General features: G+C 35.6%; 1 protein-coding gene across 1 annotated transcript in view; it reads left to right on the top strand.

The window, feature by feature from the left end:
- Positions 1 to 26,037, top strand: part of VWA8 (von Willebrand factor A domain containing 8) — a 195,799-nt gene that overhangs the window by 85,324 nt on the left and 84,438 nt on the right. The window contains exons 21-26 of the mRNA XM_080554946.1: positions 1,488 to 1,564; positions 13,370 to 13,445; positions 14,122 to 14,257; positions 15,586 to 15,705; positions 17,488 to 17,693; positions 25,334 to 25,485. Of these exons, the coding sequence (XP_080411072.1) occupies positions 1,488 to 1,564; positions 13,370 to 13,445; positions 14,122 to 14,257; positions 15,586 to 15,705; positions 17,488 to 17,693; positions 25,334 to 25,485 (767 nt within the window). The remainder of the gene's footprint in view (positions 1 to 1,487; positions 1,565 to 13,369; positions 13,446 to 14,121; positions 14,258 to 15,585; positions 15,706 to 17,487; positions 17,694 to 25,333; positions 25,486 to 26,037) is intronic.

Raw genomic sequence — 26,037 nt, 5'->3', positions numbered from 1 at the left:
TTCTTCTGAAGGACCAGACGGAGGAAGGGTCGTGAGAAGGCGTGTGGCAGAACGCTAACCTGAGTTAGCTTTTCCGTGTTCAAGTTGAGTCTACAGTAGGATCTAGGTAGTTCTATTTTTGTCATCTCTGCTGTATTTTTTTTTCCTCTGCTCTTATGGTGAGAACTTTCCTTCCGTGATTTCAACTTCCACACATATGTGTGTGATTCTCCATTCTCATGAATGTAGTCATATGAGAGACTGTGGTCCCCTTCTGAGAAGCTTAAACAGTTTGCAATTCTGCAGCTGTCAATTACCATCTTTCAGCTAGAACTTAGTCATAAATGTCATAACTTGCAGTTATGAATGCTCCTATTCTGTTTCAATGCCAAGTGAAACAGATTAGCTGGTCTCAAGTTGGTTTAATCTAATCTCTTTAATCTGTCTGTGGGTTATATTTATCTGCTTTGCTTTACACTGGTATGGACTAATGATGCATTCATGCAGTCAGAGCGTGAATCTCAGTAGAGGGATGGTATCTTCTCAATCTGCTTTTGGCTGGGTTACAATCGAACTTTTCTTTCTACTCATCTATCTTTTTCCTTTTTTCCCTTGGCAATCTGCACTTTCTTGCAGGAGGGATAAAGAATTTTTGAGGCGAAACTCCTTACTGCAGTTTAGTACACGTCAAGGGACGTATGACCTGGATTCCCTTAGGATGAGACTGAACTAGAACATGTTCCCCAGCGGCACACCTAATGCCTTCCATCTGTTAATTCCATCCTTGTAACCAGGCGAGGCATGGGCTGAAGTACCAGCTCCTGAAACAGTTGTACAGGACACGGTGGGGTATTAGCAACATCTGGTTCACTCCAGAAACTCACCATCACTGTTCTGCACAGCTTGCTAATGCAGACATACTGCAGTGGGAGTGTCAGAGATCAGTTCATCTCCAACCCAGTTCTGAATCTGATAACCTTTTCTACTAACTCCCAGTGGAATAGGATTGACAGAAATTACCAAGGTAATGTCTAACTCAATATGACAGCTACAGGATGTTTCCTATGACCATCAAAAGTATCTTTTCAACTTGCAAGCCAACTTCCTAGCATTCAGAGCCTTGCGATACCTTTGTGAAATGAAAGGGTTGTAAACAAACAGAGGTGATTAAAGGGATGCACAAGCATGAGTGATTAATCTAGAGACACAGTCCTATTTCTGATTTCTCCTAGTAAGACAGATAAGGGTTTTGTAAATACATACATATATAATATAAAATTAAATTGTATTCAGAGTTCTTTGATGTGAACAGAGATTGTATTTGCCTATAAAGAAGTCTGGAGAATCTTTGAACAGTTTTGGAAAGTTACCTTTTTCTTCTTTTGTAGCTGTTGAATGTATCTTTATAACTTAATAACTCTTTTTTTATAACTTTAATAACTCTTAGATCAACTTTTATCACTCTTAAATGTGTAATTATGTCTTCATACTATATTTATTTTTTACAGGGTGTTGGGAAAAACAAGATTGTTGACAGATTCCTTCACCTTTTAAACAGGCCCAGAGAGTATTTACAGCTGCATAGGTAAGACTGTGTTACATTTCCATCTTTGTGTTTCTAGTCTGATTTTCCATGTTTTAAAACTCATGTTTATGAAGTTTAATTTGGTCCTATTGTTTGAACAAATTCCCTATTATGTTAGGCAGCACACAAATAGACCACAGAAATGTATCTTTTTCATAGACAGAGGCATTAAGCTGACAGGTTGAGGAGGGGTTACAAAAAGCTAGTGGAATCACTTTACTTAACATAATAGGAAGCAAAACAGAGCTTACTGATGTCAAACCGTGCTCAAGAAGAGAGTAATATTATGCTGTCATTTCTGGGGAGATTTCCCAAAGCATGTGTGAGGGGAAAATTTTCAAAGGCACTTGTTTGAATATATCATTGATTAGATAAGAGATACTCTAAATAATAAAAGTTCTTTGTTTCCTTCCTTTGGCATTGCTGCTTAGCATATTTATTTCTCTAATATCCATAAACACGTTGAGATTAGAAAATTATAATTTTTTTCATATGCAAGCTAACAAAAGGACTTCAATACCAATTGAACCAATTGAAAACAATTCAAAAGCTGAAATAAACAACAGGTAATGGTGCGGAGTGCTTTTAATACTGATTTATCTGTCTGCTATTTATGACATGGACTGTGTGTGGATCAGTAAATTGAAACAAAGACTGAATCGGTATAGAAGAATTATCTTCAGTTGAACTGCATCCTTTCTCAGCTTCATTCCTAATCTTTACCTCCCCCCCTTGAACTTCCTAGCTTCATCACCCTGTCTCTTTCTATAATCACTGTTTTTTTAAATAGTGCTAATAAAAACGTACGTCTTTGGTATTTTGCCCTTTAACAGCACAGTCCTTTTAACACCTTCTCTCTCACTTTCTCCCCAGCTTTTTGTCTTCAAATGTCTTGTCCTCGTGTTACGATACTTGGATAGCTCTATCTCATCACTTTCCTTCTGCTGTTTTGTTAGATACTTCTTCTCCTAAACTTCCATCACTTCTTTCCTAAATAGTGCTCTTCTGACCTGTTACTTTTCAGCTTTGCATTAACTTTCCTGTCATCTCCTCTGCTTGAAGCAGCCACCTGCTCCTTCTGGATAAAACATGTTATAATTTTTTGTAAATCTCATTTATTTCACAAAATGCTACAGTCTTCCTCTTCGCTCAGTGTATGTGCCTTTTGAAAAATTGTTCTGCTGTGGGGTGTGGTTAAGCAGAACAGTGTATGTTAATATAAATTCAGATAGCTCTGGGCAGGGAGTGTTGTATAAATATGCAGTTTGGGGTGATGATGGAACCACAGAATATGTTAGTTACAATACGCTACTTGATACATCGCCAGGAAAAAAAAGTGCCTTTTTTTTTTTTGTCTAGTCAAGACAAATTTCTGTCAAGTTCTGTCTCTGGTTACAGCGTTATAGGGATAGGTAGCAAATGATGAGCAGTCCTATGTGATTCTACAAAAATAATTCCTGAATATAGAAAAACAGAAGTTTGTATTTCCTGCATAGCATTTTGAAATACCTTGTGAAGAACTCAGTCTGTATAGTACCTGTGTAGACGTTATAGGACCTTTAAACAAGATAATCCTGATATCCCTAAATATAGTCAGTACGCACTTTTGGATTACAAAACAGAATTAGAGGAAGTTTACCCCTCAAAAAATGGAGCACTAAGCTTTTAGATGTTTTTTTGGGGGAAATACAGTCAGTAGCTTATAGCATAGACACATTTTATTAAAAAATAATCTAGTGTGCGCACTTCATCCTCCATGGGGGGGTTACTTTGATGAAATAGTATAAGGAGTTCTGGTGATCTAAACAGCATGTATATTCAAAAAGATTTAATCATGGAATATTTTTCTTAGAAGCAATGAGCTGATAGAAGGAATAATTTTAAAATCTCAAAATTTATGTCTTGTATTTAAAGATGATGAGAGGAGAAAGACAGAAAAGAGAGTGCTTTTCTTCAAACATCTTTTCTGACATCTGTATTTACTTCTTTTATCACTGATTCACATGGAAAGGTCAGCTTGACCTCAAGAATTAGATTGCTTATGGAGGTTATAAATCCTTCTTCTTAACCTTGCTTACCTCATTGAGAGGTTTTATTTTCTTGGGTGCAATTTATATATATATAGCGCCTATTGCCATATTGATAAACATGCTTTGGAACCACTCTGATAGCAGTGCTAAGAACAGGAGTTGGAACTCAGCACTTCTGTTTCCAACCAATTTGGGGGAAAAAAATGCCACAAGACTTTGCTTAACTTTGTTAGGTTTTATAAACCATTTTGGGACCATGAAACTGAAAACCTTTACTGAAAGGAAGCTGTGATTAAATTTAATAAGGAAAAAATTTAAGAAAAATGTTTGCTTATAAATTATTCAAAGAGTTGGCTGCCTTCACTTACGTACTTCTTAATATTAGGAGTTGATCAGGACATAGAAAAGAATAAGCACTGGAAAAATGTGCTGTATACCAGATCTCTCTTACCGCATACAGCTAGGTTTATAGGAATGTTTTTGAAACTGGCAATTTGGGTTAGGCTCTGCATGGCTTCTGTCTAGGGTTGCACTTAGAAAGCATCTTGCTTCCTTTCCATGCTGAACGAAGAGCTTTAGCATGTTGGGATTTCCCAGTTAGTCCATTTCCTAAAAGAATAAGTTCTGGCAAAGTAATCCTCAAGTTTTGTTCACCCCTCAGGGCTGGTTGTACCCAGGGAACTGGCTGCATGTCATAAAACATATCAGAGAGTTATCTTGCCTAATATTAAACTTTAAGGTTTTACCACTTTCACCTTGAGTGCACATTCATGATGCTGCTAGAAGGTGAAAATCTACGAGGCCTGTGCAGTTGCAGGCCAAGAAAACATCTGTATAGAAATTTGACACATACTGGATGACTTATTTGGAGGACATCAAAGTTTCTAATAAAATGTAACAGAGAATGAAGTACTTGCTTTATTCCTAAATGCGTGAACTCTGGAAAACCTCATAATTTTATGAACTGTACTATTACTACATTTGCCGTGTCTCATGTGAGCAATGTGGAAAGAAATCACTGGTGGTTTTTCACAAAACTCTGAAGCCAAACTTGGTAAATACTATGGATCTGTAAAACAAATTTCACTGAATCAAGAAAAAGCTTTTCATGAAAATTGATAATATCTTGCTTTAAATTACAAAGTTTCTTGAAGCAAGAATATTTAACAGAAGAAAAATGAAATAAATCTTTAGAGTAGACTCAGGCAAGAACATGTGCCCTGTCAAGACTATAAAAACCTTCTTAGCACTGAAAATATTAAAATGTAAGCTCCTAGCTCTCCTGTGTAAAAGCATCAGAAGAAAGTACTGTGGACTTGTGACCGTTGGCTCCTTTCATGTGATCAAAGAAAAAAGAAAAAAAGATGAGTTTTACTTCTCTTACCATCAAATTACTAATGAATTGTACATAAAGAATGGTTTTGCTGGAGTACAATATCCTTTATCTGTCATTTAAAGTTATGCATCTGTTTGGAGTTCAATCCTACTGTCAAGCTACTTTTTAAAATTGCAATGATAATAATTTCTCTTCCTTGCAGTTACTATTTTTGTGTAGTGTGGTATTATATAACTGCAGTATTCACTCTTTTGTTTCCAAAAAAAAAATTAGTTAAGCCAGCAGTGGTTGTTCCATGTGGCGAGTCCATTTGCGTTGTCCTTAGCTGACACCCAAATGTGCCAGTATCAAAAAGTAGTTAGAACTGAGGTAATTAAGAAGCAGCTTCAGACTTCATTGTTTTCAGAACAAGAAAAATAAGAACATGTTTTGTAATGAGATTGTTTGATAACTTCTAGAACATTTATTTATTGTTTTGATATAAACGTAAATAACTAGCAGAAATTTTTCTGAGATGTTTGCTGGCTTCATGCTATCTCGGCCATTGATCAGCCATAGGAAATGCAAAAACTGCAGCTCACCATCTCCATCTCTGCAGAGTGTCTGCCACAGGCATTCCCCTAAGAAACTTAAAACTTTAAGAAAATGAAAACCATCAGCCCTTTCTATTGCTATGGGAACTTGGTTACTGTCAACTAGGGGGAAAACTAGATGCCCCCCCGATATACTTCAGAGATGGCCACTGAAGTCATAGTAAGTAAAACTGGTCAACCTCAGCGCTGATGTCTTCGATATGTAGATGAGCAGTCATTTAGTTGGGTAAGAACATTGTGGTCGCTTACAGAAATAGAAGCTTTTCATGAGCAGGCTGCAGCGTAATCTACATCAATAATTTATTGATGGGTTATGAATGGATTTCCTGCTACTCAGAGCCTCAGAAGACATGCAAAAGACACGAAACAAGTAGTTCTTGTTCAAGCTTTCTCTTTCTGCATATCAAATATATATATATATTCTTGTGAAATGTGAAGCAGTTTATTGCCCAGAAAGAAAATAGGAATCTTTACAAAGTCGTGACAAAAAGAGGGAGTGATTTTTGGTGCATGGGAGCTGTTCTTTGTAATGTCAAAAAAGCTGAAGATGCTTTTAAGTATGGTTTGATACCTTTTTATGAAACTAGAGGCTATATGAAGTTTTCTTCTTCTTTAGCTTTGAATTAAATCTGTTTGAAAATGTTGTGCTTGCTTCAGGGTTTGTGCCCTTAAATTAGCCCTATTAAGTCTTAGTTCTCTGTGTGATATCCTTTCTTACAAATTCAGGTAACTTGTTTTCCACTTTTCTAGACATTAATGTATACCTAGGCTAAAGCGGTTTGCCTTTGTTTTAAATTTGATGTCTTACTACTGTCATTAGAATACTGACTGCTATAAGAACTCTATTTGATATCTGATAATCTTGCTATTATTTTAGAAGATACCGCACTACCTTATTCTGGTTTTCCCAATGTTATGTTTCATTTCAAAGAACTTACCCATCAAAGTTACTGTGTGCTTTAGTGACTGATGATTTGAAAGTGTGGTACAGGGTTCATTTTAAACATCTACTACATTTTGTGTTGTGCCTTTTTTAGTTCTCTAATAAATTACAGTAATCTGATGATCTTTTCTTCCAAAAATTAACTGAGTTTACATATGTTATCCTTTTCAAAATAAATGTAATTTTGCTGTGATCTTTAACAATCAAATTAATGGAGAGGTTTGGGTTAGGAAAATGAGCTTATAGTGTCCCTACAAGCAATACTTACTACAAACTGTGCATTAATCTTTTGATGTTAATTTTCTTTCCCTCTTTTTCAGCACACGTAATCAGTATAAAATCTAATTACTTGTTTCCCCTATTGAGATCATTTAAAACTACCCTTTCAGCTTTATTGACTTCATTTTTTTTAAATTCAAATTAAAAAAAAAAAAGAAGTTGTTTCAAGAAGTAATAACTTAGTTCACCCAAGACATAGATGAGCACCTAATACTGTAGAGCTACGGTGCACTTGTTCCCAGAATTACATTTGGTCCTCTTCTCTTGAAAGAGTATAGGACTATGTAAGAAATTTAAATGTTGATATAACTGTGCAGGTCTTTTTTTTTTCTTTCTTTTTTTTTTTTGTTTTTAAAGTGAACAACCACAAGAAGCTATCTCTGTAGACAACTTTTGTTGAAGCAAGTGCTCTTAAGCTGCAGTGGTTTGTCAGCAGAATCCATTGAGCACAGTGAAGACATACATGTGTGTGTATTTATATGGTGACAGACACAAAAAAAAAAGGCTGGGTAATCATTACTTATGACTTGAGTCCTGAATCTGTATGTGTAGATCATTTTCTTTTCATGTTGGACAAAGTAACCTTACAGTGCATCCTTTATTTTTTATGCAGCTCAGGTTTGGAAACACATAATAACAATGCATGTTGTTGCAAAGATTTATGCTGTGAAGCATTGAATGTGCTGGCTAGCATTTAATAGGTGTCTTTGTGTTTTGTTTTTTTTTGGGGGGGAGGGGTGTTTTGTTTTTTACTTCTTTTGTTGTTGATGGTTTTTTGCCTTAATACATTTTGCATCACTTCAGTGTTGCAATGCCAAGCTTACAAAAAAGTTCATGCAAGCTATTGGTCTTTTTTTTTCAAATGTTAGCTTTTCGTAAGCTTTCTGACTAGCTCTGCTATTGTCAGATTACAGGTGTTAAGAGAATTACTTCATTTATCTTTTTGTAGGAATTGAATTCAGCTTGAATATCCTGCTGTGTGACTGCTATGGAGAAATAACTTAGGTTACAAAACCAGGTTGTTTCATTTTCTTCTATAGCTGAAGTAACATTCTCTAGCTTTTCTAGCTAGTATACTCTGTGAAAGGTATTCTTATACACAATAAAGGGAGCTGTAGGGTGTCATGTTTCTTCTTTTGTGGATTTTGCAATTAGGGTGAGTGACTTTATGTTGTTATACCACATTATGTGCAAATGTTGCGTCTTGTTTTAAAAGATGGATTTTGTAACTTGATTTAAGTATATAACCTGAATTAAACATGTAATTCCCTTTGGCCTTTGTTCTGCCACCCACAGTTATACTGAGTAATAAGTACTTTTATACTCCAAATAATTCTTTTGATTTTAAACAAATATGTGTCCTGCTGAGTGGTTATAATGGTCTAGCAGAAAAAAAATAGGGATGTAATTATCCATACACACAGAGAAAGGTAAAAAGGCTTTACAATATCATCTTAATAAAGGAAAGAGAAAGCTGGTTGGCTTTTCAGGGATTTCAGAATTTCCTGAACTTAGGTGTCATGTCATGCAATGATATTCTGTGTGGTATGTTGGCAAAAGAAATGGATTTGTACATGTCAGAGTCATTGAGATTGCTTGCTCTTCATCATGGTAATCTGTGAGTAGATTAGCTAAGCAATTAACTTCAGATGGCTCTTGGCCTAATTATTTTTTGAATACTCGTAACATTAGGTCACATCAGCTGGATGTATTCGTGTCTGTTTAAAATGTAATTGAGAAGATAGATATCTATATCTATATATGTAGATAATTAGATGGATATATACATCTCACAGACACAAAGAACATCATTTATTAGAACATGTATTCTGGTTCTCTGATTCTTCATTTCAACTGAACCCCGTCAAGTTTCTCTTGGAGAATAAGAGGTAGGCCAATGCTCAATCTTGTTTATCTAAATTTTTTACAATGAGCACCAGCCCTAAAAACACAAGGTTACCTTTCAGAGATATTCTCTTACTCTTTTGGCCTCAGTAAGTGCATAAAAAAGCCAGGGCAGGCTTCTTCAGCACTTGTCAAAACTGAGTGATTCCAGTGAGTACAGATGTTGGTAATGTTAGCTGAGGTTCTAATAACGTGACCCATATGTGGGCAGAAGCCTTCTTGGGAACTTACATTTTAAAATAAAGAAGTGCAATACATTTTCCTTAAGTTGGGCAGCAAAGCGTAGGTTATAGAATGGATCAAACCCTATTTTAGTATTTACACTTCGATGTTCGGGGGCGGGGGGGGGCAAGTATCAACACATACAGTGAATATTTGCCAATTTGTTGTATGGACACCACTAGCATTCTTAATGAAGAATTTCATGCTTTGATTTCATTTCTCTCAAGAATGATCTTTCAGCCAGGTAGTCCTAAAGATAAACTAGAACAAATCTCAGGGAAAGAGGAACATTGTTCTCCACTGTTCCTTAATTTTTCCTTTTAACTAGTTTCAACTTCTCCTTCTCACCACATAACATCCAGAATGCTTGGAAATTTACTTTCTAACATCTCTGTCTCCTATCCTGTCCTATGGCAGGGCCCATTGATAAAGCTATTCAGGTCTTCTAAACAACTCTGTGTTTCCACTTGAAAAGAGGATGGGAAAATGTTTCTGTCTCCAGTGAATACAGTAAGAAATGCTGAACTCATGGGATTTGTGTAGAGGAGAATTCAATTCTAAATAATAAAATAGGTATGAGTTCACAGATCCTCTCCTCTCTTTGGAATAATTTTTCAATTATTATTTAAAAGAATTTGGATAAATCTTGGAAGTTGACGGAGACAGAATAAAGGGAGTCTCCTATATTCTAATTGTTGTATTTGAGCTACAGGCCAGGTTAGCGTTAAGAAATTGTATGTGTGCAACCTGGGTGGGCGGTAGTTTTGGTTCAGTCTTGTGAAGATTAAAAAAAAAAAAGAATTATTTTCATTTGAAATTTAATAAAAGTATATATAGGTATACACTGTCACCCCTAGTCACAGCCATCTGCTTGGCCTCTGTTCAAATTATGAATGGAAGTTGATAATTCCTTGAGGCATGATCACTCCAATAACAAAAAATAAGTATATTGCAGTAAGAGTGACCCTCTCTAGCTTGCATTGTTTTGTAAGGCTGGGGTAAAGTCTAGCAGGATTGTCACTTCCCTCACATCTGCTGTACCCTCATTTTTTGTGGTCGATGGAAATTTCTCCTGGCATATCTCATAGTTCTTCCCTGGAAAGAAGGTATTGCTGTCAAAGAAATAGTAACTGTCAAAAACCAGTATGTATTGAGTAAATCTATAGACCTCTGAAAAATCTGCCTTTGGGCTATATAATGCACCAGTAACAAAAAGTAAATAAAAGGCAGTGATGTGAGGCAATAAACAACAACAACAACAAAAGTCAAAAGAAGTCTCAGAAGTGCTGCTGTGAATTGAATGGTACTGTCACGAGTTGCTGGGGTTTGGTACTAGATCTTTTCTTCCTGTTTTTTATAGAGAGTTAGTGAGGAGGGGTTGCAAGATAAAAATATGTTCTTAGGAAAGACATTAGTGAGTTTTTCATATTTTTCTTTTAAAATCAGGAGAAAATAAATCAGTTCAGTTGAGCAGCGTAACGATATGTCAGACAGTTTTTCTCACCCACTTCTGCATTCCCACAGTTATGCTTCTGTGTGTCAGAACTATTTTCGTCTTGGGTGCCAAACGTGATGAAATTATAAGGTTTTGTATTCATGTCTTTGTTAGAGCCTAGTTAATACTAAGATGGTAATATTAATTAGTAAATGTGAAATAGAGTTTTCAGATGTTTCATGTGGGAGTGAAATTCTACAGTCTGATGTTTTGAGTGCCAGACGTATTTTACACTTAGGAAAATCTGCGTGACATATAGTTCAGAAATACTTCGGATGTGATATACGTTTATTATTGTCTTCAATGTCTTTACGTTTACTTTAAATCATTACAAAATGGAAATTTAAGAAAAAAAGTCCAAGGAGGCAAATTATTTTTAGCCATTTTTACCCTGTTTAGTTAGGTTTCTGCAGAACAGAAATAATGACATCCAATTGCATAGCTTATGATTCTGATAGGAATACTTACCTGTACTAACCCTAGCAAAATCATTCTTATATACATTGGCTGAATGTAACGTCCAAAGTACATACTGGAGTTTTGCATTCACTTATATCATCAAACTAATGGAATTAGTCTTGGGCTGGGTATTTAGCTTTTACAATACACTGTAAATTTCATGAAATGTTTTGTTAAAATATTAGTTCTGAATAAGAACAAAGCAGAAGAAAAGAGGTAGCCATGGATAAGTAACCACAGAAAAAAAGTTAGAAATTGGATTTTGGATTTCAGTTGTTCTTTCATCTTGATTCCTTCTACAATTTTTGCTGATTTATGTAGCTTTCATACTAGGCTTTAAGGAAACTGTAAACTTCCTAGTGTTTATTTCCCCCAAAGGTATGGTCAGTTCTGTCTTTCCTAAAGAATGAGATCATCCTAAGGATTTATGTTTGGTTTACACATTGTTAAAGTCTTCCACATCTGTAAATGTATAGTCTTGAACCTACAGAGTTGCTTCTGCATAGGCAGAAGTTACAACTGTTAACAGAAGTAGACTGATGGATGCAATCTGAGAATTTAGTCCCTAAGTAATCTGTGTTCAAGAAACAAAGATTGTTCTGTTGCTGTTTCTATTATTAATGATTTCTCTACCCAATGTAGAAATGAGCAGACACAAAGGGTGCTAGTGGAAGCTTTGTTTTTATTTCCATAATAGGATTTCTAAGATAATAGATTAATACTACAGCTTATTTTAGTGGTTTTAAAAATACATGCAAAGCTCCATTTGCTGCATATGAGTACAATATGTATTTCAGTGTATTTTGTGGGAGTTTGTTGCTTTTGAGAGGCCACAGTTGATGGAGTTGAGGTATGTGCTTTTACTGTTTAAAGTGGAGGTAGTCTTAACTTTCAGCTTTTTCTCTCCTGGATTAAAGTTCATATGAAGAGGCAAATATTAAAAAGTCTCTGTGTCCTGCTCTGTGTTTTATTGCTGTGCATAGGAGACATTAGGGTAAATCGGTCATGAGTTTAAAGCTAAGCAAGTAAGTATCAGTTGTTCGGGACAGAAATCCTGCTGACAGCAGTTTCAAGTAAAGGAAATTTGCATGTTATGCTGTCAGTTTCAGACTGAAATTGGAAGCTGACCATGTAATAGTTTACTGCAAACACTATTGTGTTTGATTTCCTGTACCCAGTAGCTTACCAGAATATTGGTTTTTTTTTGTTGTTGTTGTTTTGTTTTTTTTAACAAGGTGTTACATAATTAAAGATAGGACTAAGGTAGATATTTGGAACAGCGAGTCAGCTTAGTTTAAGTAAACACTTGTTTTATTGCACATCTATGAAAGGTAAGAGAGTTTTGTTGCATCCGATCTCACACCTAATGCAAAGGGTATGAACCTTACCTATTGACCAGCATGTGCATTTCAAGCAGCACAGGTGAGGCTCTCCTACTGCCTTGTGTCACATGAGTAGTTCATCATTCAGGTGATACAGACTCATCCAGGTCTTGAAGTACAGGAGGAAAGGAATGCCGTAGCCTGTATGCCCTAAGATTGTATCACGTATCCTATCGCCCACGAAACTGTGGGGACCTTCTCTTACCTTCCACCATTCCTTACCTCAGAACCCCAAGGTAAATGGGGTTGGTTTTATGGGACTTGATGCAGATTTTGATAAGTGTATCGTAGAGACAGGAGGGGCTTTCTCTAGGTTGCAGATGTCAGGTGTACGGGCAAATCCAGTGTGGCGATATCTGCTACTGGATCATTCTGAATTGCAACAGTTATTCATTTATTTGTACTTTCAGTGGTGGTTGACATAGATGATAATAATAAAAAATAAGGAATATTCTCATTACAGATTTTAATTCAACTATTTGAAAATGGAAGGTAAAAACCATTTGAGCAACTCAAAGAAAAACAAAATTTCAAAAAGAAATACTAACCTATTATACTACAGCCTCTGTCCCATCTAAGATCTTACATTGTTTATGATACAAAGTGTAGCAAGTGCTAGTAAAAACTATTCCATCTGGTGTGGTTTAGATTGAACTAAAAATAGTTGATTTTTAGAATTCCACAGAAGTATTTTTAGTCTCATTCTTTTCTTGGTGGTTTGTCACGTGGAGAAGAGCAACTAAAACATTAATGGTTTGATTATGATACTGCAAATTCCTGTTTAGTTCTGGGTAGATTTCCCTGTTTGTCATGAAAATGAGAGTTGAACTATGTTTAACTGGTAGTAGTAGTAGCAGTAGTAATGTACCTCCGTGCAAAAGATACCGATTCACTTTTCAGTGTTTTCATTTCCAGAACTACTTGATAGACAGAACTGCTGTGAAAGCTGTGGCGGAGTTAGACAGGCTCACCTTTGACCACTAAGCTGTCCCTGCGGTGTTGTCAGATCAAGTTCTTCAAGAATTCTGAAAAATAACAATATTTATTTCCCTTTTAAAAAGAAAAGAGAGTTTTCAGTTTTTCATTTAGTCATTTTGCACTTTACTGTAACTCAAATTTCTGTCTATTTCAATTAATACTCTCTGGTTTTCCACATTTCAGGGATACGACTGTACAAAGCCTTACCCTGCAGCCTTCTGTTAAAGATGGTCTTATTATATATGAAGATTCACCACTGGTTAGTAGTAACATTTGAACTGTATATTTGGAATTGTATAAACAAGTATTTAAATATGCTGGCTTTTCAAATAAGAAAATTCTTTGTGATTTGATTATTTGTATGGAATAACCAGTAAATGTGCTAACATTTTATTAACTTTTTCTTTGGTTATGTTTGCCGTGTGACAAATGCCAAATAGGACAAGGGTCTCGGAGGTGGGGGTCACAAAATGAATGTGGAAAGTAATTTAGTTAGTGTTAACCTGACACATTCTAACTGGTACAGTGGTATTTCCCTTCTTCTTTTGTAGCATGTAAAAATGCCTCACGCCAGCCTGCAAAGCTGGACTCCAGACAGCTCTTGCAGTTGTTCCTCAGTTCTTTCAGCTTCTTGTTGCCAGCCTAGATGCAAACTGCTACGCACTTCTCGTTCAGCACTTCTACTCTGTCAGGCTCCTCAGCTGCCTCCCTAGTGCAGTTTTCCATCCATATCCCCAAGTAAAAGAAACACCTTCCTTTCCTGTCTCACCTGCTTCCTCTTCTCTCTCTGCTACAGTTTGGTCATATCTTAGCTGTTCTGCCTCCCCTTCTCTCACTGCCACTGAGATCTTTCAGCTACTGTCTGAGATACTGGTAATGCACTTTCTCACAGCTATTTTTGGAGGGTTGTGCTGATTTGATTCTTTATCTTCCAGGTAAAAGCAGTGAAGTTTGGACATATTTTGGTAATTGATGAGGCAGACAAGGCACCAACGAATGTTACCTGTATCTTAAAAACCTTAGTAGAAAGTGGAGAAATGGTTTTGTCAGATGGAAGGCGAATTGTTGCCAGTAAGTAGATAGAAAACAATTTCATCACTTACAGTAAAAGGTAACATGTTGCTGTTTTTCAGCAATTACATTGCTAAGTAAAGCCTCAGAAGAGTCCAAATGGAAAAAGTACTTGATGATAAAAAGGTTAACGATTAATGAAATTACAGTGATTTTCTTTTTTCTCTAAAGAACAATTTAAAATAAGGTGTCTTTTTTTTTTTTTTTTTTCTAACTAAAACTGCTTTTGCAATAACCACAAAGTTTTCTTAAATTAGCATTTTCATGAATGGAATTCTCAGGAATTAAAACAAAAAAAAAGTCCTGACAGTTACAAGCTGACCTCTCCACTTCTTATTCACCATAAGAAATACAGATCTGTTCGACAAAATTACGATCTTGATTATGCCCATCTGGATAGTAGGGGTATAACTTGATCAGATTTGGTAGTAAAATAAGAGTATACTTAAGGTTGAATGGTTAAAGGTTTCATCTAATAAAATACTGTATGTGCTTTTATTATTTAAAGATATCCTGCGAGTCAGGGATACTTCATGATTTGGTGGAGTTTAATTCACAAGAACTGCAGGAACTAAATTTCTTTTTACGATTTTTCAGAGAAAGGCCCTGTTTAAAATGTCATCTTGAACTTAGTAGACACTGTAGTTTTGGTAATAAGTATAGTTTAAATATGAGTGGAGCAATCCATTCAGCACTCGCGTGGCACGACATCGTTTTTGCTTGTGATTATAAACTATAGGTGGCCCTATTTTTTAAATGACTGGCTAGTCGATTTCAGTTATTATTGTAGTTTTGCAGAGGAGATAAAAGGATTGCCAAAGCTCATGTACCAATGGAGACGTGTTGGCAGGGAAGAAGAGAAGGCAGTCTGACTCATTCTGGTGAAACAGTCCTCAGGCACATGACATCATGTGCCTCTGGCTTCTCACAGATTTTTATAATATCCAGCAGGACTTTCAGTCCTGTGTTCCCAGATGGGATAATGTTATACATATATAAAAAACATATTTTATTCACCCTTTGCCTCAGCATTTTGGTCAAATTAAATATAAACAGCACAGGTGGTTCCCACCCCAAAACTAGTCAATAATAGCTGATGCTTTTTTTTCGTAAGTGAAATAATTTAGTTAAATTTTCACGAAACAAATTATGAAATTGTAGAATGAAACTCAGAACACTCATAGTTTAATGACTTGCTAAGAAGCTGTTGAGCATTTTTAGTAATTATTCTTGTAATTCTAAGAATAATTCTTCTAATTAACTTCTTCTAATTCACTGATAATCACAAAGCTTAAATGTACAACTAATACATTTTATCTATTTTCTAGATCGTGCTCATGTAGAGGGGAGAGAAAATGTAATAGTAATTCATCCTGATTTTAGAATGATCGTTCTAGCAAATAGACCTGGATTTCCTTTCTTGGGTAATGACTTCTTTGGCACATTAGGTAAGTGATTCATATTAAACGCTGATTGTTAATTAGAATTGCTTAATAGAATGGCTATCTTTATTTCATTAGATGTCATGGGGACAGAGGTTTCTTATGCATATTAATGTTTTGTTTCATATAAGATGCTTAGGGTGAGATTACAGAACTTGCCCTGAAGTGAACAGCTATACATGGTCATCTGTGTACAACTAAAATTGTTATATGGGATCAGGACAAACACAGAAAACAGACAAAGTTGCAAAAAAAAAATATGTTAATGAGCATATATTGTATACAAATATAGCAAAAATATGAGCTGTGAGCAGTTGATAGCTGACATCGGTGGTTAACATGATTGCTCAGTGTTTTCTTTCCCATAACAAGAAAGCCTCTGGCCAAGTTCTGTCCTCTTCAGTACAAGACATGGGAGCCTGATGGATAGTAATTTTCTCTCCCTCTAAAGATGGAGGCTATTGTCTTTTATAGTGTTAATACTATTGCTGCCTGCTTCTTAATCTTCATTGGCTTCTCCATACTCATGGCTTTGTATGATAGGCCTTAATAAATATTTGACAAGATGCTGAAATCGCCAGAGTTTTACATAACCCTGTCCAAATTTCATGTCAAAGTTTTTAGTACCAGCAGCAGTCTTATTTTAAAAAATAAACAAATAAAAAAAAAACTCCAGGTAATGCCTGAAAATCCAGTGTATCAGCAAAGATTCCCCACAGCTTCATCTCACAGCAAAAGAAAGAATGTAAGAATTCATGTTTCCTAAGGGTAAACAATGAAGAATTCACTGTTCTGTAGTAAGGTATAGTCCAGTGTTAGTCTAAGTAGGCCTCTGGCAAAGCTTTGGCAGTGTGAATTGCCCTACAGACTCCACTGCCTAGAACTGTTGTCAAAATTATGTGCAGGCACCTTAATCTGTGTGTCTTTATCTGTTAGCTCTGGCTGTAGTGTTTATTCTGCAAGAAATAATAATGTAGTCAAAAAAAAAAATTTAAATTAAAAAAGAAACAGGAGCAAGCCCAGTTCTATGTGATAGCTGTTTGTTTTTCAGATGCAGTTCCCAGTGAATGGGCATTCCGTGGCAGAAGTCCATTGGCTCTGAATTTCACCAAATTACATTGACCCAAGATGCTTTTATTAGAGCCTATTTCTTTTTCATTTCTCTCTCCATATATTGACCCTTTAAACCCTGTCAAGTTTTGTATGATTGTTAAATGACTCTTTACATATACCGTCAATTTTATAGATTATAAGATTGGGACCAATATAATGCAAATGTTTGTGGAAGACAGCTTGCCATATTTCTTACAGTATTTCAAGGTAGGCAGAGAGGAAAAGATAAATCCAGTATTTCCTGTAGGCCTCACAATATTAAGGTATTCCTGAATGTAAAGATTTCCCTGCATGCAGTGGTGTTTGAGGGTGTTCTCAAGTTGGTCCCATTCAACCTGTGTTATTCTTTCTTTAGACGTTTCTTTCCTTTTTTTTTTTTCTGTTTTGCTTTCAATTTGTGTTTCTTCTAAAAGTTAATTTCTCCCTTGTGATCACCTTAATTAAATAGTAGGAGAGATCTCCATGTTTCCTGGAATCTCAGTGTTCTTTATAGCAAGTTCATCCTTCACATTTTTCAAAGTGTTATTTGTCTTATTTTATTCTGTTTTAACAAGCAGGTACTCAGCATCCTCTTGGTATGTTGCCTTTCCATTTAAGGTTCTTTATGAAATTTATCAGAGCTGTTTTGATTCTGTCCTTTATAAACTACCTAAAGGTATGCTTTTTTTCTTTTAGGGGACATTTTTAGTTGCCATGCTGTTGATAATCCCAAGCCACAGTCTGAACTTGCTATGCTCAGACAATATGGTCCTGATGTTCCAGAGCCAATTCTTCAGAAACTGGTAGCTGCTTTTGGAGAACTTAGGAGTTTAGCTGACCAAGGAATTATTAATTATCCCTATTCAACTAGAGAAGTTGTGAATATTGTAAAGCATTTACAGGTACAGTACATCAGATCTTACTGACTTTTAGAATTTTAATACTTGTAGGCTTTAGAAAAATATGCCATTATTGTTCATTAATTTCTATTTAATTTTTAAGAAAAGTTTTGCATTTTGAAGTAATAATCATATTCAGGTGTTTAGGGTAAATGTGCACAAGCAGATACTTTTTCTGTGTGATTATTTGTAGATATACAAAATATCTGTGTTTCTGTTTTTCAGCTATGTTTGATGTGAGGAAAATATTCAAGTGAATACAGTGTGCAACTTCATAATAGCCTACATTATAAAATTACCTATTCAGCATAGTATACTTCAAGAAAAATGCAGCTGTTGACTTGCTATGCTGCTATGGAATTTTTGGTTTTAATTATTTCCTAGGGCAAAACAATACCCTGTTGCACAACAGGAATATAACACAAACAGAACTTGTCTAAAGAAAATGTTGCATGGATAATGGCTTAGCAAACAGATACATAGGAACCATGATTGCTTCCTACACACATTTTAAGTGCAAAATCATAGCATCTTATTTAACAATGATTTTTTTTAAGTTTGTGGTAGATTCTGACTTGTATCTTTATAAACTGAAGGGTAGTTTTTATCTGAAGTATCTGAAATATAAAATATCGTAATGATCTTTTAAATAGTAAAGCTTTTATTTTCTGTTCATAAACATAAAAGTAGATACATTATCAATTTATGGAATATTTCCTGAATTACTGAATACTAGATTTAAAAAAGCTTAGTGGAAATATTAATGCATGTAGTACAATTAGTAAATAATTTCTCCTAAATTCTTTGACTTAATGTTCCTGTGTTTAACACTGGTAAAATAGGGTTAAATGACGATTTTGTGTTTTTGTTAACAACGTATGGAGAAGACTGAGGTATTTGACAACTTTTTTTTCCTCAGTCTTTACTGGCAACTGCCCTAGCCACAATACCAAACTCTCAAAATCCAAAGGCAGGAACTGGCAGAATGAAGAACCCACTGTAGGAGAAGATCAGGTTTGAGACCATCTAAGGAGCCCGAAGGTGGACAAGTCCATGGGATCTAATGAGATGCATCCAAGGGTCCTGAGGGAACTGGCAGATGAAGCTGCTAAGCCACTATTCATCCTCTTTGAAAACTTGTGGCATAAGGTGGTGAGGCACTGGAACAGGTTGTCCAGAGAAATTATGGATGCCACATCCCTGGAGTTTTTCAAGGCCACGTTGGTTGGGGCTTTGAACAACCTAATCTAGTCGAAAATGCCCCTGCCCATGGCAGGGGGTTGGAACTAGATGATCCTTAAGGTCCCTTTGAACTTAAACCCTTCTGTGATTCTATGCTATTCGTACACATTCACCAATATGTACAGACATTTAGATCCTGGAGCTTAGAAGTGGTACTTTAAAAAATGTTAAATCCATTTAGATTTCTGGGGAGAAGAGATTTTTATCTTCTGTCATGTCTAGAGTTCAATGAGGTCTTGAGACAAAGTAAACTGATGCTGCTATGGTATTAGTAATAAAAAGTAAAAATACTGATATCTTTTTAATTTGTACAAAGGATTAACAAAATTCAAACCTAAAAGTTGAATAATCCATCCAAATAAGTGCGTAAGCAAAATACTTTATTAGGATCCTCTAACAATTTATAGGTATTTACTTTCTAAACTGATAGGAACATGTACCATGTTAATGATATTGCTTATGTCTTTAAACACACAATTACATTTGAAATGAAAGTGGAAAACTTAGTCCTGAGAAACAGTTACCGTGCTGCTGAAAAGCTGACGTTTTAGGGTTTTTGTTAAATGAGCTCCCCTCTGTCAGATGCTTTGGCAGTTCCTACCTTCCTTCTTTCATCTTCTTTCTCCAGATAATCTGAAGTTGTAGTGTCTTCTGTTACCAACTGATGCTGAAACATACAGACTTAATTCTTTTTTTCTTGGAGCGTGAACAGCAGACAGTTGAAGACTGGAAGAGCTGCACTGCTGATTGTCTTAAGGGCAATTACTCTCTGCTTCCATCTCCTTCGCTTACATAGATTAGTGTGGTCACCTCAAAGTGGGCATTGGGCACAGATCACTGGGGAAGTTTCCTGTCTGCTGGTTTTTATCTCTTTCAAGGTCAAGTTTAAATATCCAAATAAATCCCCAACATGCAGCTTTGATTTCTTCTGTAGCATTTATTTTCAAGAGCCCAGTCTCTTTGAAAGGATGCAACATTTTGTTTACTGTAAGTTGTTTTTCAGTCTGAATAATAAAAAGGCTGGGAGTAGCCAGATGTAAACAATGAATATAAACATAATGGTTATTCCAAACTAAGAAGCTTTTAGGTCTTCAGGTAGAGAAGAGAGAGGAAGGAGGGAAATGAGTCAATGAAATCGCTGGTCCTTAGGAAGGAAGGAGGGAAGTTAGTCATGATGTTAAACAGTTTTCCTTACAGCAGTTCCACAGCCCCACTCTTTTTTTTACTATTGTGTTGATTTCTTTCACATAGTGTTAGTGTTTTCTGCATCTGCAAAAAAGAGTTGGATGTTTCAGAGAAAAAATTGCTGTTGATTATTGTTGTCTGAGAGAGCATCATAGCATTAGGGCTAGTCAATTAAGAGAATATTCTGATTAACACCAACATGTAATTATTATGCTTCTCTCTCCATTCTGATTAATTGTGGTCTTCAACATACAGGATTGTGTCTACAGTGTAGTTACAAGGGCATCTTCCCATAATGATTACGCAAATAGGGAACCCATAGCAAATTAGTTGTAGCTTAGACATTGCATTCAGAGTTAAGTTGCCTCTTTATTAACTTTTTCTTAAGAATAGGGGTGGGGCTTCTTAGATACCAAACTAATTTGAAGACCTGTAACTGTAGGCATAGAGAAGATGGTCTGCTGCAGCTGCCTGACTCGCTGTTGCATCTATTTCTTCCTGTTGATTGTGTAGAGAATTTGGTTCTTGAAGCTCTAGATAGCAACCAGCCTTAATATAATTTTTTTGCCTCACTCACCTGTAATTGTCCGCTTCTGTCAAATGTCAGAACTTCTTATGTTAGTAGCGTCTTATGGGCAAACCCAGAAGCTCTATGTTTACTCCATATGCTGCCCATAATCACTGGTGTTGTATGCTATGGCTGCTTCTGGGCAATCTAAGCTACAGGCTTTCACTAAATCTGTTTTATGTTGTTTTAGAGTCTAGTGTCACCCAGTGTCCCTGGTAGATGTTGATCAGGCAACATCCCAATCCATCCATTTAGTCCAAATAAAACGGAAATGGGTTTTTTACCAAGATTTTTCTCAATTTGATTTTTTTTTTGAGGCTTCTTCTGATCTGCCTTCTTTCTTGTTTATATCTGAGATTGCTTTCTATTAGGAGGCACTAGAATAACAGTTTTGGAGCAGCAAATGTCCAAGGTACATTCTGGCCCTGAAGCCTACTAATCATATGGCTTTTAGGCCTCTCCAGTAAGCTTTTGTACTAAGATAGTAGGTGCTTACTATCTTTTTCTTTTATTCATCTAATCTCAAATGGAAACTAGGCTTATCAAATCAGTTTTTATCCTTTTATTTCCTTGCTGCCCTACACACACACCAATAACCTTTTATCCTTTGGGCCAACCACAGAGAATCTCAGTTACCAGTTTTCAAAGATAATGAGGTTTCTGCTGATTTAATCAGAATCAGTAGCTATATGACAGTGAGGAACAGACTGAAATTAGTGTCCCTTCCCTGTGAATGAAAAGGCAGGGAACAGTTGCTTGGCAGTAGCTGATGCCCACTGAACACATGAGCACTGGTTAATCAATTAGCATGGATGTTGCTCAGGATGAGCCATAGATGTGTTGCTTCTTGTCCCGCTGACAGGACAAATGAGGAAACACAGGGAGAGCTGGCAGCATTCAGTGAAAAGGTATCAGGGGTGCAGGAAGAAGCCAAGGGCATGGAGGAATTAGCAGGAAGGTGGAGATCTGTTGGTGACGTGGGAGCAGGATGGGCCTTTAGGGTGTTGCTGGCAGTACAGGTATCTGAAGTCACTAGAATACATGCAGAGGTGAATGGTAGTGGAAACACAAGGTAGACATCTAAAAGATAATAATGTGAACTCATTATAGTCTACGTACCAGGCAGATTGGTTCTATGAAAACAAAGCAACATTAAGGTTGGAAAAGACCTCCAAGATCCAACCATCACCCTACCACCAATGTCACCCACCAAACCATGTCCCTAAGCACCACGTCCAACCTTTCCTTGAACACCCCCAGGGGCAGTGACTCCACCACCTCCCTGGGCAACCCGTTCCAATCCCTAACCACTCTTTCAAAGCATAATGGTAGAAGTACTGTAGACCTTAACATGTATAGAAAAATGTAAGATTTCCTGTTTGTAGCAGCAAACTACTTTTGTCTTGACACCTTTTAAGCAGACTATAGCAATGCAGGCAGTCATGGCAAGCTTGATCTGTAAAAATAGGATTTTTCAGCTAGTCAAATTCTGTCGTAATTTTGTATCAAAAGCATAAAATTAAAAATAAAATTTTAAAAGTTAGACATAAAAACTATTTTATTATTTTGAGAAATAGCCAAGAATCTAAACTGTGAAAATACTGTAAGGTACACACAGAGGTTTTACTTGTAAGGGAGAGAATCAATGAATGAGAACCAGACAGACTGATGAGATGTCAATATTTTCTCCAGTAATCTGGTTTTAAAAATCAATAGAAACCAAATGTTTTCTTTAAATGTTCAACTCAAATGTTCAAACTTTTTTTTTTTCTAAGTCAACTGTTATTGCCATTCTTCAGTAATCAGTTATCCAGGCAGTTATTAAAAAGTGGTTGAGTTTGTTCTGATTGAAACAGGAGAGTTGCAATTTTTTAATAACTGGAGTGGAGGGCCTTTTGACAAGTGCTTGTGTTCAGAACAGGTTTCTTTGGCAGCAGCAATCAGTCGTACCTGAGGAAATAAATTTTATATGATGTCCTACTGTTACAATAGGTACAGAAGTGTTGGTGCAATTCATTGAAGAGAAGGCTATTGATGTCAGAAGTTACACAGTGATTCAGAGAAACACAGAAACAGTTGGAGAATACTAGTGAAAACCACGTAGTATCTGAGGCACTTCCCCAAGGTTTCTGCAGTATCTAGTGCAGGGCAGGTAAAAGAGGAGGTTGTGAGTAAACAAGATAGCTTGGTGCAAGATTCGTGGCTGTACTTTGCAGTGAGAAATGAAGAGCACAGAAACTGTGATATTCATCGTAATAAATGTCCTAAAATAATTCTGTAAGGAAAGGTTTTGGTTATACAGAATATGCACAGTTGTAGACGTTTTCTTCTTACCAAAAAGAAGATACTTGAAAACAGATGAGATGGAGCTCTGTACACTGAGTATTAAGTACCTTTACATGTTTTTAAATTTAACTCTCTGATGTACATTTTTATAAGCTGATAGGCTTTTTTGTGCAATGATGTTTACCTTGACTTGAAAATTAAGCTTACATTACAGAATGTAGTACTTTCCCTATTAAACAATGTAAAAATCTCTTTGCATTTAAGTTACATCTGAAATAGTCTTAGGTAGAACATCTTTGGGGAGACAAATTTGGCTTCCTTGCGTGTTTTTTGCTTTTTGATTGTTTTTTAGAACCTGGAATGAGCATTTTAAACAGGATGCCACTGGCTATTGCACAACTTTGTATTATCATACACTAACTGTATTTTGGTAAGCTGTAATTATGCAGACCTTCAAATAGATTCCTTGTGGATAGGTTTAAAAGCAAGATATAGTTCACTGTACTTTTGTACCAACACTGGTACTGAAATATTCTGTGGCATGTACAACACAGATTGAAAAAGGTTTTGTACAAGCCTATTTATAGCAGCGGTATTCAGTTCTACCACAATAACTAGCTAATTTTAGTGTTTTGGGGTTGGTTGGTTGGTTTTTGTCACTGATACTTTATTTCAGAGTTTAGATATTTATTAATTTGGGAAAATATTAAGCTCCTGACTAACGCTGATGTTTGATTAAGAGTAACAGGCCAAAAATTCATGAAGAAGTTCTGTTTTGTTTTTATTTGTTTTAGGACTCGATATGTTTCTCTGACACGTTAAATCATTTTTTCAAGGCTCCTTTTTGTACCAGCCATTGCTCAGTGATTGAAAAAAAAAAAGGCAACAACAACAACAAAAAAAAAACAGTTAAGACTTCAGCTCCCTAAAATACTTCTTCACACGTTTCTATTCCACACAGTAACTGTGGTATAGTGAGATCCAAGTCCTTATCTTAAACATCTAGTATCTGAATTAAAGGCATATGAAAAAAAAGTGAGAAGGTGAAAAGAAAGACTACTGCCCCCCACCCTATATCAAAAAATAAAGCAGCTAGGTGTTAAAGCTTTAGGATCTATAGTAATTTGAGTGCTTGGGTATTTTTTTGTTTGTTTTTTTAAATCTTTTTTATTTGATTGATTTAATTTAAATTTTACAAGAGTAAGGTGATGGTTCTCAGATCTTTTCTTAAAGAACATGGAAATGGTAAATGAAACCTAAATTGTGGACAATACATATTCTGTTTAAATTACCTAAATGTGGCCTTAAAAATAAGCTTATTTAAGCCTGAAATTATGGCAGCATGCTTTAAGGTCTACATTTACTGGAATCTGCCTTAATTTAAAAGGGGTCTGTGTGTGCTTTAGGAGTTTTAGGGCAAATCAAAAGGCAATGGGAGCTACTAAGCACTTGGTAACAGTTCGAAGAAGTGCTAGGCCAGCTTTTGAGACCTATAGTGCCTTTTGAAAGTCCAAAAACTCCTTTCTTCTTTTCAGCTTTCCTACTACATGAGTTCAGTTGACTTTCTTACCGGCTTCCAGGTCTTGGTAGGAAGTGAGAGTCAGGAAGATGTGTTTTCTTCTTGCAGAACAGCAATAATGAAAAGGTCTACAGCACAATTCTGAAATCTGGAAGAGCAAACTGGCCTTCAATCATAAGTCCAGTTCAACAGCAACAGTTAGCACTTTCTTTGTTGGAAACACTAATTAATGTTTGATACGCCTTTTTTCTTTACGTATATGGCACATGACAGGTAGTATTTTTCACCAGTTTATAAAAAACAACAAACATGCCTCTTAAGTGGATTTCTGTTTCCATTAAAGCCCATCATGACCTAAACTTGTATTTAGTAAGCAAGCAATATATCTTCTGTTTTTCTATATTCAACATTAAGAATCAGAATTCTTAACGGAGTTGTATAGTTGAGTGCATGAATATGTGTATTTGTGTCAAATCTTCCCACTTAGTGGAAAGTAGTTCCAAATTTTAAAAATACATTGTATATTTTATTATATAGTTCAGTGGTAACGCCACCTTGTTACATGTATAACAGAATTGATTCTACAAAACATGAATGAATGTAATTATTTAACTAATTGTCTCCTATTTGTTTGTTTTATTCAGTTTTAGTGTTAATGACTTCATTCTGACTTGAAGTAATGTACCTTCTTTATTCCAGATTTTTTTTTAATTTACTTGAGCATTTGTCTAAGTTGAGCAAAGTTTCTGTTAGAACTATTAACTTTAAAAGTAATCATTTGTTTCCTGTAGCTTAACAGAGATATTCAGTAAAATAAATTTGAGGACTTTTATTTCTTAACAGAAATTCCCAAATGAAGGACTGGCGAATGTTGTTCGAAATGTATTTGACTTCGACTCCTACAACAATGAAATGCGTGAAATTTTAATCAGCACTTTGCACAAATATGGGATACCTATTGGAGCAAAACCGACCAATGTACAGCTGGCCAAGGAGTAAGAGTAAAATAAGATCTATTTTAAGAAGACATGTCTCTCATGATCACTTTTTATAGTGCGTTATCTTGCTGCTAACTGATTTTAAAACAACCTGAAATACTTGAAGTCAATACTCCTCTGGTTCAACTTATATTCCTACAACAATTTAAATTACTTTATGATAGAGTATTTGCTTATTACTAATATTTAATCTTTACTTAATGTCCATGCACATATTGATAGTTTGTATGATAAACAGATATATATTAATAAAGGGAAATACTTGTTTCTTCCTCTGTGTTTTTAATTGAATTGCAACACGTTTCTGTCCTGTTACTTACCATCTAAATCGATATAAAAAAAAAATAGTCGTCAGCATTAGTGGGATTTTGTCTTTGATACTCACAAAAGGCTCTACAAAAATACTTCTGTAGAATAGACCAGTGTATGTAATTAAGCATATAAACTAAGAATCATTTTAGTATGTGTCTGTGTATCACTATTATTCTTTAATTGCATTGATAATTGACATGTTACACCATATACTTTTCAGAGGTTAGAATCAAAATA

This window comes from Anser brachyrhynchus (assembly GCF_964034855.1).
Source record: "Anser brachyrhynchus genome assembly, chromosome: 1".
In the NCBI taxonomy this organism is placed as follows: Eukaryota; Metazoa; Chordata; class Aves; order Anseriformes; family Anatidae; genus Anser; species Anser brachyrhynchus.
The sequence above is the reverse complement of the archived record's forward strand: the minus strand, read 5'-3'. Positions and strand labels throughout refer to the sequence as shown.